This window comes from Cryptomeria japonica, chromosome 1 (genome assembly GCF_030272615.1).
Source record: "Cryptomeria japonica chromosome 1, Sugi_1.0, whole genome shotgun sequence".
Taxonomy (NCBI): domain Eukaryota; kingdom Viridiplantae; phylum Streptophyta; class Pinopsida; order Cupressales; family Cupressaceae; genus Cryptomeria; species Cryptomeria japonica.
The window spans coordinates 401137703-401157027 of record NC_081405.1 but is presented as its reverse complement, the minus strand read 5'-3'; the positions used below and the strand labels follow the sequence as shown (position 1 = coordinate 401157027).

Below are 19325 nucleotides of genomic sequence, written 5' to 3'. Positions count from 1 at the left end.
AGTTCTTTGTGAAGTTTCAATATTCTTACTAGTATGTACCGGTAGTTGCTTGTTCTTCGTGGCAGATCTTGTTTGCAGTTTCCGAGTGGTTTCATGTGGTTGATTCTAGATTCCTAGTTCATTTGGGTTCTTCTCCGGTCAGTTATCGCTTCCAGTTGGCTGTTTCTAGGTTCCCGGGACAGTTCTTGTGCTTACCGGTTGGTTTTCCTTCATTACCGGCGCAATTCTTGGCGTGTGGATCCATCTTGGGTCTTGTTTGATGTTCTTTGGTGTGTGGTCGACCTTCCTGCTGAACCACATCACTTGGTTGTTATTTTCCGAAAAGATTTCTTAAATCTTAGGGCCGACCTAATTACACGTTTCATTTTCCTGCATTGTTGAACGTAATCTTTTAAGGCCGACCCAGATATGTTCCGGTGGGTATAAATATGATATTATGTAATCATTTGTAGAGGCAGAGGAAGTAGAACTGAGAATAAGGATTGAGATTCGCATGTTGTGATCCTGTTGATTCTTAGAGTTCCGGTTGGATTGTTTCTAGCTTGAAGCCTGCATGTAACCGGTTAATTACCGGATGTTCTTTGATGATAATCTGATGATTACCGAATGGTTGCCGGAAGTTCTATGGCTTGAATATGATCTGTTTATATGAATTTGTTATGTTTTCTTACTACTTTTGTTGTGCCTCTCTTGCTACATAAGCCGGTTGACTCTTTTGTGGGTTTTTACCAGTTATGGCTGCATCAAGGAGTGACTATTTCGGACGCGTACAAGCTATGGGACATGCATCAGCAAAAAGTCTGATGCAAAATATGCTCATTTAAATTTGGAAAATTCTCGGGATGTTTGTGTGTAGCAGAGTCGTCTATGCACCGTGCAATCATCTAGCCAAGTTAATTCCAAAATCAGCTCAGGGGTGGCTAGTGCTACTTCATCTTTAGGATTGATGATATCATTATGATAAAATCCCGATCATGAATTCCATCTTAAATGCACTGGGCTCAATGCCAAAGTGTAATAAATGCACTGGGTGCAATTTGTGACACTATAGTATTGCATGCCAAAGGGACAATTTAAAGAGCACACGGTTATACTGAGAGGGAGGCGAGGGGGGGTGAATCGATATAACAATAATTTTTACCAATTTAACTTTATTAATCACAATAGCATTATTCACTAACTTTCAACACTCATGCACATAAGAACACAATAATACAATGTTTTACGTGGAAACCCAAATGAGAGAAAACCACAACAAATTAATGCTTTTTGTATGATTCTTCTTTTACAATATTTGTAGGCACCAACCCCTAACTTAATTTGTGAGCACCAACTCCCACTTCCGAATTTGTAGGCATCAACTCAACAAGAGAGACCAATCTCTTATTTGATAGGCACCAACCTACAAATTCTTCAATGGATGATATTGTTCTCCCTTCCTCACATATCTGATTACAACTTCCAAGCTTGACTGATGTATATCTTTCCTTTACAAATCTGATCCAACCTTATTCTTTCTTCACAAAACTGATCACTATCGTACACTTCTTCTTTTCACAAATCTAATCACTATCATGCACCTCTTTTCACAAATTATCTGCTTCATTCTATTATAATCTTCCTTTATAACTCGATCATGAATATGGTCTCAAATTCCACACATAAATCTGCTCATAAGTCTGCATATTTCATATTAATTCTGCAACTGATCTTCTTATAATTTTCTCTTCATCTTCTGGTGTATATATATCATATTTATTTATTTTTTATTCAGAACACACTCCAAGCAATGAATTAGATCTGCCTTATATATCTTCTTCATTTGTCTAAAAGGAGTGTGACTCTTTCTAAGGGATATATGAAGTGCCTTCTCCAATCGTGGCAACCTTCTAAAATAGCCGTCTTTAGACAAAGTCGATCTTCCTCACAAACAATGATTATGTTTTATTGTCTAATAAAACATTAAAGTTGCACCACTCTGATGGAGTCGCACGATTTCATCAAGTATTATTCACATCATTTGATTATTAACTTTTATCATTTAGCTATGTATATGCAAATCGCTCCATTTGCTGTTAGCAAATCACACCTCTTCAATAATGAATTGTTTTCCTATTAACAAATGAAGTCACCGTCCATTCTATTAGCTTATTGAATAGTGTAATCGCTGCAATACATTCAAACAAACCCAATCCTTAATAAAATTGATGTATTTAACTTGTGTAATCGCTGCTCTTTATCTGATAAATATGATGAAGTTAGCCACATTATTAATTGTTGTTTGTCTTCAACAAATCGCTGATCTTAATATTATAAAGTTGGTCTTCATATTAATCACTGCTACTTATAGACTAATCCATTTGTTAGGACCTGATTTATTCATTAATCCGCCACCTTTGGTTATCAATTGGTTTGCACATAATGAATGAGATTGTTTGCTGACTTTGATTTCTTTCTTAATAAGGATTCGCGGCTCCATTAATCATCAGCTGTCTCTCAATCTTGGGCAATCTTAGTCGCTGCATCTTTGACCTTCGTTATCTCTAGCTTTCTTCAAGATTATGGTCGCAACTCCTTTGAGATAATTGCTCCGGTCTTAATTGTCGATCATATAAGCACGATCTTGTTAATATGTGCATCAATAGCATTACATGGGCACTTAATATATTAGCAATTGCTGCTCTAAAATAAAATGTTTAATCACAGTCATCACAATTGTCTTTTATTTGCAACGTTCTCTTCACAAATTAATCATAGCTTTTTATTAATTGCTACTTGTTTTATGATCACAATCATCTCTTCCATATTCACTATCTTTAGTGAATTGTTGATTATTAAATCGGCCAGCATTATGATAGTAAGTAACTGCAGTATTAGGTAAGGAAGTTGTTGGTTAACAGATTTGCCTTTCCTTTAATATTTATATATTTTAAAATGATGACTCATGCATACCCTTCATGAAAAAGCAAATGAACCAACAGTTGAGTGAACCGAGTTTCGGTTTACCCTTTGCATAAGAGTGCAACTCCTCGTAAGATTTTCAATGAATTTTTATGCAAATAATTCAGAAAGAGACACACTTTTCACCAGAAAGCGAGAAAGGCATTCACATTCAATTGTCAACACAATAAGAATGCTACAAGATAATTAGCATAAATGCAAAGCTCACAGACTCAAACCTTGAGCATTCAAATTCAATATAAAACCTATTTCACCAAGCATATTCAATGTAGCATAAATGTTGATCGATACTCGCTCATGCCTCACCGGACAAGGGGGATCAAAATCATTTAAACTCATTTAAATAACAATGTACCACTAATTCTCTTAAACAATGAATTCACAGACTTATGAAGAATTGATAATGAAGTAAAATATTCTGTACACAAGCATACATCCCAATAGGGATTGCTCTATCATTCAAAAGCACAGATTTGAAGATCATACAAAATATATCATTCCATTCATATATCAAATGTCTACACTGGAATTCAAAGAAGATTAAGTCTGCTCATTCAAATCAAAGTTTTTCGGACCTTAAACAAAGCTTGCTTAATTACATTTATAGCCTCCAGGGCAATAGTTCGTTTGAAAATAACCCTAAACTCTTAAACTCTACCCTAGAGTTAAAAAGAAATTGTTTGCTTTGAACTAGATAAAACTTAAATGAACAACAGCCACAGACAGGATGACAGCTCATCCATAAACCGATCAAGACTCCATTGTGGAAGAAGAGACTACTGATTTGTCCTGTTTTGTCACGGCACCACGCACATTTCGCCACTCCAGATGCACTATTGAGAAATTCGGGATAACCTGATAGTGCGGGAGTCCAATGTGTAGGATGTGCTGCTTCCAAACTTCTTTGTCCATGTTCACCTGCATAACTTTCATTTTATGCACTTCCAAGTGATTGAAGCAAACTGCTAACATTGATTCTATCCTTGCCACTTTGGAAAAGTCATCTATAGTTAGAGACTTCATCTCCTTAACAAGCTGCACCCTTTCTTTAAAGGTGTTGACCATATCCGCTGCTAGTTCAATCGTCTGTCCATCCTCCTTCAAGAGTTGTATGTCGATGCATTTTAGATCTTTCTGCATCGTATCAATTGTTCTTTTAATCCTTTTAGTAGCTTGACAGATTCTTCATGACCCTGTTTAATGATAGAATTTCTCCATTCAACATTCTTTCTTGAAACATACAACACGTTGTCATCCAAGTTTTCTACTGGCTTCTCAGTTAGAAATTTCATAATGCCAAATTTTTGCACATCATTCATCTACGCCAAGACTGCTACCCATTTAGTTCTTTCTTTTTCCCATGCGGTAGCTTCCAGTTCCAACTCTTTACTCACAGTTATGGCATTATCATATACCTTGATCAGGCTAGCAATATAGTCCGTGCCCTACTGCACTATAGAATCAAGCACTCATCAAAAATTTCAGCTATCATGCGGCTTCTCTGGACTTGATCTAACAGTTTTTGATTCACTAGTGATTTGGGATCAAAGGACAATGTCATCTGTGTCAGGGGTTGAGGACTCGAGTGATGTATGGCATTAATATACTCTGCCATCTGGGTAACAACTTGTTTCAACTCCCGTTTATCCTTCTCATCTTTCCAAGTCCTGGATATCATTCTCTTTGTAGAGGATTCTAAATGTTTGGCATCTACAGCCCTTGAAGCAACTCCCAAGTCGATCTTCTCGACAATAAAATCATTCTCAGTGGCTTTTTCTGGATCTCTATCCAAGATGGGCTTAGCTACTTTCGCTACTCAGTGGCCTGTTTCATCGTCAACTTCCATCATTGCCTGTGTTTTGAGCTTCTTGGGTTTAGATATTTCCCCAAGGCACTTACTTACCATATCCTCCATGGGAATTGTAATAGGAACAATACTACGTTTCTTTCCAATTGAAGCTCCAAGCCATCGAGAAGTACTGGAAGTTTCTTTAGGCGATGGAGGTGTCTGAGCATCGGGTGGGTTGACAACAGTCATAGTGCTCATCGGATTTGGATCTTCTTCAGGTTATTTGCCTGCATCCGTATCCTGCACTGAAGGGTTGTTTAACACTTGTTGATCCATGATCACTTGGGTTTCTTCGCCTGAATCCAAGTCCACAACAATTTGATTCGCCACTGGTTCTCTATTCTTCTTTTTGCTCCTTGAGCGAGTAACTCGAACTGCTGAAGAACTCAGTGGGGACCTCTTTGATCTTTTGGTTTGAACCTCTCCAATAATAGACCTTGTATCACCTGCAACATCAACAATTTTGTTAGAGGAGGAAGTGGGAATTTGTGTTGTAGCAAGTGGACCAACTGTTAATTCATGAGTGACAATCAACTCCTTTCTAAATTTTCAGTCTCTTAACCACTTCTCCGTTCTTCTTATGACATTGAAGGATTTGGCTTGAATATTTTCCTCTTCCCTTCTATCCCAGTCAATTTCAGGAATAGGCTGCCCTTGAACCCTTTCATTGAATTCGGGATCCAATACATCTTCCCCTTCCTTTTCTTGTACTCCAGACACATTAATGGGCAACCTCATTGTAACAACCTGTTGCAGAGTAAATCTTGACCACAATCGCCTCCTCACTTCAAATTCATCACAGCAATTCTCCCAGTAATCTTCTAATTGAGGTTCATGGAAGAAATGGTCATCAACATTTAGATGTTCTACAGCATATCCCCTGCTATCAAACTTACGCCTGGCAATGTAGGGCTGCAAATTCATTTTCTTGAACTCTAATTCTAGGTTCAAGGCATCTCATACATATTTACAACTATAGTATCTAAGTTCAATCGAGAAAGCAACCCCGGATTTACTCTTAGTCCCTAACCTTTTGTCAATGTGGGCTAATTGTCTGCAAACTTCAATAAGCACATAACTGTCAAAGGCATACTTGGGCAATTTGAATGGTTCACCTTCAAAGTCCCCCACTCTAATGTAAGTAAACCTGGGAAATTGGATAAAGTAGCTTCCATATATACTAACCAGCTCCATGGCCTCGGCTAACATTCTTTTATTTATGTCTCCCTGTAATTCAAAGGCAAGCCTTCCTGCAAAGACATCATTCCACCTTGTGAAATTTTTTGTATGTCTTTATTGTTGCAGGTAAGGGTAATAATCATAAACCTTCATGTCATCCACCCAAGGCTCATTATGCAACCCCGGCCATTCTCTGGTACAAGCCAATATATAAAATAAATATGAGGACATGTAAAAACTAGACATTCTAACAAAGTTGCTCAAACCCTCATGGAGTCTTTCGGCAATAACCTGCACCCAAACAAGGTATTTCTCACCAGCTAACAACACCTGAATATAGAAGTACATCCAATCCTCCCAATAAAAAGAGTGTTAGTTTCCTTTGAGTCTTTTTAACAAAATTACAATATCCCTCAACTCCGTGATGAAATGCTCTCTGGTAAGAGGCTTGGGTAACTGAGACCCCCCTTTTTGAACCTTTAGAAGCCAATTCCTTGCAATGACGCTTCTATATGTGGTTTTCTTCTCAGAGAAAAATGCATATGAGGTTCCAATTGACCAGTCTTCGTATGGCTTTTTATGAGGGATTCCCATTGCAGCCATCATCGTTTCTCTGTTAATTTCCACTAACAGTTAACCACTGTTGGTCTTAATGCACCTGCTATCAGCATCATATCTGTTCATACATGCTATTACTAGATCTAGACAAGGAGCGGCAGTTGGGAAAGCAGCAGCTTCAACCAAGCCACTTCTAACTATTCTTTCCATCATCGAATCTGTCCCAGGGTTTTTAGCTCTTTCTAAGAAATCTCCTAAGTCAGCTTGGGCCAAAGAAGTGTCACCCAGCTCTGGAAGGAAGTATACTAACTAGGCATGATGTGCGACCAAGCTTTGGAAGAGTCAGCCTCATAATGGCTGCTTTTACATTTATCAAACAGGACAGAATTCTATTCCAAAACAAAGAATTTTTCTACACTGACTGACTTTCTGAGCTAGTAACACAACGGAGGGAAATTATCAAAACTCACCTGTTACCACCATGAAATCTGTAAAACCCTCGAAAGTATGGAGTTGAAATTACCTTCGGCGTCTTTCGCTCCTTCAACAATAACAGCTACTACTTTCACAATTTTGAGAATTCACATGTTAAGAAGTGGAAAAAAACTGAGTAACATCTACACACGCCTCATATTGATTCATCTGAACGTGTGAGATAACCAATGATTTGATGGGAACCTGACAACTTTCTTAATTACACATCAACTCTGCACAAATGATTTACGTTTTCATGATTTCTTTCCAAATTTAGAATTTTAAATTATAAAATGTCAAGAATATTCCTTTTGTCAAGCCACCTTTAGTGTTATTAATGTCCTCGGGGCCAAACTTAGAATGAACCTTTGAACTTTGAACCATCTCGCAAGGAGTTCAATGGTTCAAGTTCAATCCGGAGAAAACAAAAGAACTCTCAACTTGCGGCTCAACACAACACTGAGAACGAGCGAAGACCCTTAACAAACATAAAGGAAGACTTTGAACCTTGAACCTTGAACCGATTTAGAAATGGTTCAAAGTTCAAGTTCAAGACCGAATGAACACATTCACGCCCGCTCGCTTAACAACATTACAAAGCCGCAACCCACGCAAAGGCACCAGATGAACTTTGAACCTTGAACCTATACGCAGGTTCGATCGACGGGTGCAGAAAAGGTGAAGCATAAAGGAACAAAAGGTGCATGATTAAGACGGATCAAACCAAATGAGGGAAACAAAATTAAATACACATTATTTTGTTCAAAACAAATAATAGGGTAACAGAAGTCATCACTCTTTGTATACACTTTAACTTCCATCACCGCATTAATAACCATTATCACTGCTTCTTTCTTGAGGTTTATTTCTTATCTTCCATTGCTGCTTCTTTTGACAAATTGTTGTGCACTTATAGTGTGGATAGCCTGTGCGCAGTAACAAGTATAATTTGTTTCCTCTTACCATCGCTATGCATGATTCATTCTTTATGATTCTTATTTTCAGCATCTTAAGCACTGGTTGCTTTATCAAGAACTGAAACTTTATTGAGTCGCTGCTTGTCTTTCTTTATGAACTCATCTAGTCACCATTCTTTAATAAATTTGCTGCCTTATAATGTAAGTCACAGTCATAGCTTGTTTTTCTCACCTTTGACATTGATGATAGTCTTGTACCTTTTATATCAATAACACAACTTCACTCCTTTGACATCAATGACAATAATTCCAACACAATCAATGTGCCCATAAGGCAATCAAGGTAATTATCCATGATACTAATCTCTTTCTTTTAGTAGTTTCATTTATATTGTGAATGTTGTGATCTTCATATATTAGACAGCATAATATTGCTCATTGGTTTACTTCTATCTTCTAGATTGTTGTTATTCACAACCCTTGCTTACTGCCTTATGGTATTTTAGTCTTCATAGCTCTTGATTATCACCTAGTGGCACCCCCTCTTACAAACAACTCTTGATGCCCTGGACCAACGGACCAGCACTCTTGATCTGTGTTGTATCTAGAATTATCTATTAACTTTTTCCAGACCTATTTCTGGCCCAACAGACAATTGGCTAGTATTTTTGCAAAAACATCTATTTAACGATAATAGAATCCCACTTGTACCCTAAATATTTTGATGTTGTTTTATGCACTAATACTTATTGCTTAATATTGTGGAATGGTGATTCGTAATGCATATGTTAATGATTTAACTTTAATCATTATGATATATGAGTTGATTACTTCTTTTATCAATACATGCAATAATAGAGTTATGCTGGGATTTCGGACTAACTACATGATTTTGACCTAGTGCATGCAAGAAGGTTGCCATCCTCCGAGAAGGGAGGGGGGAAAATATCATCAAGTCGAGAGGTAACAAAAAGATTTAATGCCATCCGAAACCTAATCTATAAGTTGAGACTTGTTGAATTGTGATAACCTTGTTACTGTCAGCTAGTGTTAAGCCAGGTAACCCTACTGATCAGTATAGGTGATTAGGGTTGTACCATCCTTGTCTTGGATTATGGTATTCATTTCTCTCAATCAAATTATTATTAAGGTCTTCTATTTTAACTTTATATGTTCCTTCCGATTAATGGAAACTCTTGTGAAGGGATTTAAATATTATAATTAAAATATAGTTTTACATAAACTCTTGTGAAGGGATTTAAATATTATAATTAAAATATAGTTTTACGTATACATATCTATATGTATAATATATGTATATATTTATAAGTAAATATATGTCTGTATACATAGCTAAAAAGGATACACATATACATACTTATATAGATATATATGCATCTTGTGTACATATATATGTATAAGTAAAGGTTTATTTTAATCTTACTCACCTTATCTATCGCATGGCTTAGTAATGTATGCCACAATACAGGAACTAGGCTCCACGAACTAGCCATATCATAATGTAGCACCACCTTATTATAAGTTTATCGAGCTCATGATTAGAGCCAATCGGCTTAAAGCTGATAAAAATAATTTCAATTTATCACCCGAACTATGTTTGAGTTGATCACTGCCTTTTAAAAGAAAAATCGGGAATATAGCAACATGGGCAAAACTCAGTGAAATAAAATCAAATTATCTTGAAACGTAATGAAATGGATATAACTGTTTCATTCAATCATTTGAAAAAGTTTTCAAATCCGTAAGTGATATACAGAGAAGAGGAATATTTTGAAAGACACGTTATTCAGTTGGAAAAATACGACAGAAAGAGAAACAAGGGTTTCTCATTCTCATCCTCAAAAGCAAAAATGATATTGTTATTTTGCTTGGCCTTTTACTGAGACGTCTTTTTCAGAAGCTGGAACAAACTCTATTTTGGTCGTACCTAGAAAAGCTGGTTGAAGGAAAGGAACCTTCAGATTATCAATTCTTCAGGCATGAGCTATTTCCACTTAATCTATTTATATCTCTTCATCTACAGAATGAAATTTGAAGAAAGACAGATTGTCCAAAATTAAATTAAGTTTCCAAAATGAATGGTAGCTTGGAAAACGGTATATTCTTGGTTTGAAAGCTCTCATATAAACAATAGCTTTGAGTAATATGAATACCTTGGTTTTATGTTAATGGGGAAAAGGAAGAATTTCTCTCTGCCTGAGCAAAGTATGCCCATAGTTTTCCTTAGCCGTATGTAAGTATGAAGTTCTAGGGTTGAACTTCATACTCACATATTGTGAATGAAATATCATGAGATTCATAAACATAAGATGGAAAATATACCAGAATTTGAAGTTGGGATTAAAATGTTATAAGAGGGTTGTTCTTCTTGGTCTCATCCAAATTTATGAACTATGTTTTGAAAACCCTAGCGGTATCTATTGTGTGAGTTCAATATGAGTCTCCTGAAACTGAAACTAGTCATGAACTAGAATTTCTGATGTTTCCCTAAATAAACATAGCTGTGATTAGGCAATCACTCTACATGAGAAGGGAATAGTGTTCTTGTTGGTATAAATAGAAAATTTTGGAATGGCTGATTTGTTGTTCCTTTGTAATCATTTTCAAAATGACAACAATATGGAAAGAGACCATAATAGTTTGCAACTAAATAATGTCTCGGTCATTATCAATGAGATCAACCATGGAATCATGTAACGAAAACAATAAATAGTATTACAGATGGAATCTTATTACAAATGTTAAATGCATGGGCTTAGTAGAGACCATGGTTTCATACAGATCAACAAGGGTAAGCTAGTAAGTTCACATACATCTACGGGTATGAAACCTTAAGCCATTTATATGCTGATTTTAAATATTAACTACAAATTGTGGTAAACAAAAGCTGAGTTCATGAAGAGAACGCACTATAAATGTTAAGGTAGAGTACCTTCAGAACTACTGGAAGTGTACCTAATCCTTAAGTGTGCTTAAGTGTATGGAAATAATGACAAAAGCCATGTTATGATACTATATAGTGGTATCGAATACATTTTAAAACTCAAAATTATCCCAAGGATTGAAACACAAATTAAAAGCAACATTATTGTAATGATAAATTGTGGCTGGATAGGAAGCCAGAGCGGCTAGCCAAACTAGACTTGAAAGCATAGACTCGATTAGAATCTAGCATAAACATTTTGAGATGGCTAGTAGAACCAAACATGGAATTAAAAGTTAGGAATCAAAATACTGGTATGTAAACCTAGAAAGGATAAGCATGGAAGTTCTGAGTTTTATGCGATTAACAAATTTCCAGACTTGAGAGTATCTTGGTTCAATTAACAATTGTAAAGATAATGCGGTTAATGGTAAACTGAGTTCCCATACCTGAGAACAAGAGAGAGCAGGTTAGCTAGCTCATGAGAACAAGTATGGAACCAGAAGGTATCATCAACAAAGAAGACAAAAATAAATTAAAAGTATTTCAAAAAGCAGGATTAATAGCAAGTGGTGCTTGTTACTTCAAGTTTGTTTTCTTCTAAGTCAGAAACATATGTGTAAGCCTAGTAAGCCTCAAATAGAGTCAGTATGCGGGTAGCATAAGAGACAGTCTTGATGCCTTGGAATTTTACCACTTGTTTTTGGTCCAATCGAGTAAGGTGTTGATCAATGACTACACGCATCAACGTGTTGCAAAGATGTAAAGCTTTTAGCCAAGGTGACACTACAATAAGTATGCACCAGTCAATTCATTTGGTCCAGATAAGCAACCCAGTCAGAAGTCATACTAGTTAGGAGCTGCCTATGGTGTGTGACCGACTAGGATTGTGTAGGGACAAACACCGGTTTCAGATGGCATTAGAACCAACTTCTTAAACCTCCCTACGAAGGGTCAAGCCTTTCTAGTTGGAAATGGCACGAAGGATTAGTAAGTCCGTGGTTGGGCAAAAAAGCGCCCTGATGATATTGATGATATTTTCCCTCTTAACAGTACTGCAAAGATTACTTAAAGGTTCAAAATGAATTCAAGAAGCTGTAAACTCTAAACCTCTCTTGAATTATTTGTTTAGTAGATGTTATCAATTAGTTTCATATTCTATTATGCTCATGCAAATCAATCTCGAATTAGTGTAATGTACACTTTCTAGATAATTTCATTTCTTTTATTTCAAAAAAAAAAAGAAACTAGCTAAATTCTCAAGTGTTAATTTTCAGATTCAGTGTTGTATTTCATGCATGCTAGTTTTAGCTTGTTACATAGAAGATTAGCTGATTGGTGAGAAGAGGTCGTACTCTTTTGTTTGTGTATAATAGCTAAATATATATAGGTGGCGGGTTATAATAACCATTTCTAACTCTACTCGCTAACAAATGCTTTGAGGTGACATTAATTATTGAGAACATACATGGCGAAAATCACTAGAGGAAATGAATACTCATTAAAGTCGTCTTGTGATGACTTACACAGATCAAGCTCAACAAAAAATAAAACTCTATATATAAATAATCATCAAAAAAATAGATCAAATTCCAAAACAAAGACATTCGCCAAAGCTCTTCTATATGGATAACCTGTGTTTAAGTAGAAATCTATAGATCAACCATCAAGTATATTTTTATTTTTAACAAATTATTATTAGTAATCATTTCAATCATGCGGCATCCTTATAAAACTTGTCAATAATCTAGCGATTAGCACATTTTACTTGGAAGTTAAAAGCAGAAATTTCAACAAAATAAATCTGAAAAGTAAAAATCTCAATTTGTAGAATCGGTAATGTCCAAATAACAAATATCGAGAAGATTTTCTTCTACTAATAGGCAGGCAAAGAAGTAAGAACAGGAATGTAAAAGTCAAATGTCATTGGCTCGAGCTGAGGTAACAGGACCTCCAAGGAGAAATCAGAGTTAACAGTGGCAGGAGGAATTTGTCATAATCATAGAACAGTTCTCGCAATAAATTGGTTTCCCGTGGCTTCGGGATCCTAATGAGTAATCTGGCTGAGGTTTATAAAATTCAGTATTGCATGTGAATAGCTCAAGAGTTTGTCCTTCTGTTTGGATAAGCAGTTCAGGCCTCGCGAGCAGTGGAAATGGTTAAGCAACTTTGAAATTTTAAATAGCATGGTTTGATTATTAGTTCAATTGGTGATTCTGGCTTCCACACACCAGAAGCTTTGAATTGGGAAGGTCGGGAAGTGCCTATAAAGAAATTTCCTATGGGGGCATGGTGTGAGTCCAAAATTATGAAAGATTTGTTGGTCTTACCCTTGCGATGTTGTCCTCGATGTCTATCACTCCGATGAGTTTCATTTGGTCTTTTGGCATATGGTTATTATGATGACAATTTGGATGGTTGACTATTTGGTTTATGTGCAGATCCTTCGTTGATGACTCTTTGTCCACTTGCATTATCGGGTCTCCTTGTTAAGTATATTCAGCTATGATGTGATACAGTTGGCAATTATGACTTAAGTCATAATGTTGTCAAGCTGTCCCACTTGGCAGTTGGTTTTTTACGAAAGTTACTTTGATAGATGTCATTTCACTTGGCACATGGGCAGTTTATGTTGTTCGTAGAACAGGTTTTAATCACTGCTTTGTTGGCACTTGATATTCTTCGGATTTGAAAATATTATGTTACTTTCTTTGGGGCTCGCATAAAGGCTATAGGATCACATTTCAGTTTTTCTTTTCAAAGGCAACATTGAACCCTAGCAGCCATATATCATTTGCAGCTTCTATCAGACAAGTTTCCATTGGTTTTCTCGATATGGTTTGTTATCAGTTCGTGTAAAAAGGATGCACAGGTGAATAGTGGACTTCGAGCTGAAAATGGACATGCGCCATACAGGTTTTTCAATATTTGTATTTGACATTTGGCCAGCATAATCAGGTATTTTTGTGTTAACAGTTAAAAGCCAAGATTCAGATTTTTTCGTTGAAAAGCTTTATAACTAGTTAAGCTTAACTAGTTTCTGTTCTTTTAAAAAAAAAATCAGTTTTTTTTTCAAAAAGGAGTTAAAGGAAAAAAACTTCTACTGATTGCAAGAAAAACAGTTATTTCCATTATGAATCTTGAGTTGTTGACAAATAACGTTCAGGGTTTTGTAATACGTATATATATAAAACGGAATATGATATAAAGATGTGATCAGATGTATCTCGGTTTGAGTCCTTGGGCCGAATGTGAAAACAGAGAAGAGGGTTTGAACAGAAAGTTTGAACAATATCATTGTTAACATTCTTTAAAAGGAGTTTTTTGTTTTGTGTAGTCTCAAGCTTTTGTGATATTTAAATCTTGAGTTTGACAGTTTGTGATGTTGAACAACAGTATATTTTGTAGTTGGTTTCATTGAAAGTTTTTACTGTTAGTTGTTTTCAATCATGATTTTGGAACTGCAGTTACAATGCAGTTGTAGGGTCAGTATTGAGAGCAACTACTCACAGGGTTCTAAAAATTTGTAAGGTGTTGAGCAGAGACTCCACCAGGGTTAATTATCTTTGAGGATTTTTAAAACTGTGATTGACATTTGCAAGGTGTTGAGAAGAGACTCCACCAGGGTTCATTATCTTTGAAGATTTTTAAAACTGTGATTGACATTTACAATAAGGTGTTGAGTAGAGACTCCACCATTGTGATAAGTTGGTGTTTTGAGATGGAATAAAATTGGCAGGTTACGAGTGCTTTTTAATATCCCATGAGGGTTTTTCCACTCATGAAATTCTTGTGTTGTGTACTGTTATCTATGTATCTTTGGTCATTATTTTGTGTTCATTCAATTGGTCAGGCTCTGATACACAATATCATTCATTTATCTGCATATTATTGTCATTAAAAATCTGTTATGTTCATTGAATGTGAAAAACTTTATCACAACTGTTAGCTGCAGTAAAAAATGTGTCATGTATAGAGCATACGCAGATCGTTCAGTAAATTTAATTGAACTATCTTACAATGCTTTTGAAAGGAATTGAATACTTTCTAGGTTCAGCTGTTTTTTAATTATTCTAGTTAATTCAAACTTTTTTCTGTTTTAGAAAATCTTAAAAAGATCATTCAAGTTTGACTTGTTTTTAAAAGCTGAAATTTATAGCACTCTGATTCACCCCCCCTCTCTCAAGTGAATCCACTTCCAACAAGATTCTGGTTCTGCAAGAGCGACAAAATAACGATGGATTGCTGTTTGGCTCGTACAGTTGTGTGTTGTTAGAATGAAACGTAGTGACAGTTTTTTTGTTTGGTGGGATTTGCACTGTGTAGTTTTTAGCCATCTTATGAAGACATCAATGAGTAATAATCACGTGGCAAGGGTGCATACTTAACATTCCAATAGACTTTCGTTTTTTAGTTCTGTTTGTGATTTTTGGAACGTTCATGTCAAAGAGGCTAATGTTATTTGGGCCAATTAAACTTGTTTATAAGGCTACCTAGATCTTTAGATTGTTTAAAGATTGGTTGTGAGTGGCAGTTTGGAAAGTCCAGATTAGCTCCTTGGTAATATGGAAAAGGTAATAGATGTTTTAATTCATAAAAATCCATGTCTTTTACCTGGGTTCAAAGCCAAAAACTAAGAGGCAGGGGAAATGATATTCAAAAATTTCAAAAACGCAACCTTTATGTGAAAAGTTGTGAAGCCCGGCATGGTAGTAATGTAAATGGCAAAAGGGGTATGAAACAAAACAAACCCACCTGTTACCCTTGATTTTGAACCAAGCCTCTGCACAGTGTTTGTGAGAAACAGCCAGATCATCTTTGCAGGCACAACCTAAGACAATGGATGTCCCTGCCTCTGCCTCCACACCCAGATGACATATTCTGCATTCCTTTTCACCCCCAATCCCACTTTCACTTACCTCTAATTGGCCTTTCTCTCTCACGCCACTGGGACCCAGATGATTACCCGCTTCTTTCAGCTCCTCCAATTCGGGACCCTTTTCAAGATCTAAATCTGCTATCTCAGGATCCTCCTCCTCTTCCTCCTCCTCATCGTCGTCATTCTGCTCGTCATCAGAAGCCCCTCCCCCGTTTGATGTATGAGACGAATGCCAGCACTCGTCTTCAGCGTCCGAATAATCGTGGCTCTCTGTGCTGCAGCTCTCAACGCCTTCTTGCACTCTAACTGAAACACTTGAAGAACTCTTGTCCATTCTAATCATAAGGATGATTTGATGCTTCTTATTCGTCAATGCGATCCCGCATTGTGATATCTTACAACTAACTGAAGCTCGCTTAACTAGTATGTACAATTATAGAATTCCCACAAAGCAAGCCTGCCATGTTCGGCGGAGGTCCGCAATTTCAATGTTTGAAATCCCCTAGTCCTACTCCAAGAACCGTGTAAGCTGACATCTTACCCGCTTACAATTTTTATTTTTGACGCTCCTCTCCTCTCCTCTGCTCTGCTCGTCGCAACTCCCAACTACCATTAGCCTAGTCATAAAGTCAAATAAACATGTCATCTTACTTTTCCTTGGATTTCCAAGTAACGCCCGTCTGGAGAAGGGAAATGAGAATTGAGAGGACAACTACCTTATTCAATTTCATTCCTCACTTTAATCTTTACGGTTATCACGCACTCACTTTTTCATTGTTTCTTCACTCATTGTCGTACGCAATATTATTACCTTCGATTAAGTAATTGTTTTGCATGAATGAAAAAGTATTATTAGTGCTTGGAGATGGATTTTTGTAACTCAATTGTTTTTTATCAATTAAAATTATGAATTTTTTTATATTTTTCTTTAATTTTTAAAAGATTAAGATGCATGATTTTTAAATTATAAAAAAAAAATTCTGTAATCTAATTGGCTCAAAAATTTACACTTTTACATGAATCTACTATTTAAATATTTTTTTAAACAAATTTTAGGTGTATTAAGATAATATTTAGTATGACCGACCAAAAAAAGGATAATATTTAGTATGTTTAAATTTTACACATCTAATAAACAAATATTTAACAAATTATTTAGAATTGGTATTTAAATCTTGTAAAGCTTTATATAAATAAATAAACATATATATAATATAAAATATATATAAATTAATAATATTATTTTAGTTATCTTCATGCATTTTAATAATATAAAAAATTTGATAATAAAGTAATATTATCAATAATATACTAATATTTATAATAATAAAATGAAATAAATAAAACAAAAATGTGGAGGTAAATGCACGAGTGGTAGGAGCGAAGCAGAGCGAGCGAGTAGATGCAAAGGTGCCAACAAGGAGCTAGGAGAATGGGCTTGGGATGCAAAAGACACCTATCCTATGGAGGTCATCTGACAACAAGCATCAAAGGAAAAATGGAGATCACCAAATTTTGGAATGTTCACAAGAATCCAACATAGTTTCAAAGCTTGCAGAGGAAAAACATTAAGCAGGCAGATGCAGCAGAATCCAAATCGAAATATCCAGATGACACGTGTTCCTCAATGGATTTTTGAGAATAGAAGATGGGTTGACAAATGTGCTCCCCTTGAGCAAGATTGGCAAAGATCAACTCATCGATTAGCAGGTAACAATGGCATCAATAGCAAAACCATTGATTACAAGGTGGAGGACAGAATTATGGAATAATGCAAGGAAGAAAGAGAAGATCTAGCCCATCCATGGCTACAAACCCAGGGACCAATATACTAAAGAGCTAAAATGAATGATAACAACCCTATGAAGCATGTCGCGAAATTTTAAAAAAACAAAGGATTCAAGAAAGAGGAAGGAGTGGGTGGTTCAGGCAAATGACAATTCCCACGACAGATCTGTCGAACAACTGGAGAGCTAGAGGGTCTAATTCACCTATTCGCATCAACAGGGAATGGAAAAGAAAGACGAACAACAGAGAAGTTGGCAGCCCCTCAAACAAGCACGAAGAATCTAAAGTTAAGTCTTGTGACAACCCCCTAAATATGATCTATTTGGAAGAAAATAAAATTAAGGAAATTAGGAAAAATCTCAAAGAAAAATAAATATTTGTTATATGGGGCAAGGGAGCCTGGAACAGGGGAAATTTTGTTGATTGGTGTAGGGAGCAGTGGGGTTCGGGGATACATGTCAAAACCCTTCCAAACGATTACTTCCTAGCAGAATTCCCCAATGAATCAGAGCAATGGAAAGCTCTAAATAGTGGCCCTTATATATTGGACAGAATGAGTGTACATCTGATTGATTGGTGCCCTAATTTTAACCCCAGAGTACACTCACTAAATGGTAGTTCAACTTGGATAAGGCTATATAATCTTCCAATGGAATACTGGGGGATTGACATGCTAAAAGAAATCAGTAAAGGATTGGGAGCCTTCATCTTAGTAGAGGAAATTCTAGAGGATAGGGTATGGGGGTTTTGTTAAAATCAAGGAACACTGAGAGGGGGGGTGAATTAGTGTTCCGTCGGATACCAAATTTACAAACTTATTCTCTATCCACTGATTAGCAATGCATAACAGTAAAGAACATAAACAAGCAATAAATAAACCACAGATCCATAACACTGGAATTTTTACGTGGAAACTCGGAAAGGGAAAAAGCACGGTGGGGCTGAAACCCACAAAATTCATATACTATGGCCAAGAGTACATAAATATTACATAGATAGGGAATGCACTTGCATTTAGGCTTACTGCCTAGAGCTCATTGCTCAAATATAATTGCCCGGAAGGCTACAACCCTCAGGGAAGTCTCACTAACTTACAATTTGATTACAATAATGAAATACAGTGAAATAAATTCTGAAGTAGCATCTGATAATGCATGAATGAGTTTCGATTAAGCACAAGATCTTTGAATATACTCGCTCTGCAAATACTTTATTTATGTCTCAGTCAGCTACCGGATTATCTGTGAACCAAATGTGCACATGAAACTAGCTCAATCGCACCAAAACAGATCACCACAATTGTTGGCCATTTGGTGGAATTGATTATGTGTTGCATTGATGTCAACACTAACTGTTTGGATGCTTTACCGGCACCCTTCTAGTCTCAGTAGGTTGAGTAGTTTTTGGTTAACTTGGATCCGGCATGATCTAGTAGACTCTGGTATAATCTGGTGATGGAATTGGCTTGTTCATAATGCTTATACTCATACTTGATCAGTTGGTTTTGGTCTGGTGATTGGATGCTATCATGCTTGCTTAGAAGATTGGTTCCTGGTTCCAGCAGAGCTTTTGGTGGAGATCTTTGATGCATTGCATAATTGGTGTTGGTGCAGCTTCTGATGGAGTTTCAGGATGTTGTTGGTGGTCATCTTCTAGACTTGGCATTTGGAGATCATTGTTGAAGTGTGTGGACCTATACTTGGTCTCGGTTGATCTAGGTTATGGACCGGCATCAATGTAACGTGTGGATAGGACCTATTATTATATTTTCGAGAT

At 36.3% G+C, this 19325-nt stretch overlaps 1 protein-coding gene across 1 annotated transcript in view; it reads right to left on the bottom strand.

The window, feature by feature from the left end:
- Positions 1-16430, bottom strand: part of LOC131066438 (uncharacterized) — a 119128-nt gene extending 102698 nt beyond the window's left edge. The window contains exon 1 of the mRNA XM_059218355.1: positions 15638-16430. Coding sequence (XP_059074338.1) covers positions 15638-16104 — 467 coding nt within the window. The 5' untranslated portion in view covers positions 16105-16430. The remainder of the gene's footprint in view (positions 1-15637) is intronic.
- Between the last annotated feature and the right edge of the window lie 2895 nt (positions 16431-19325).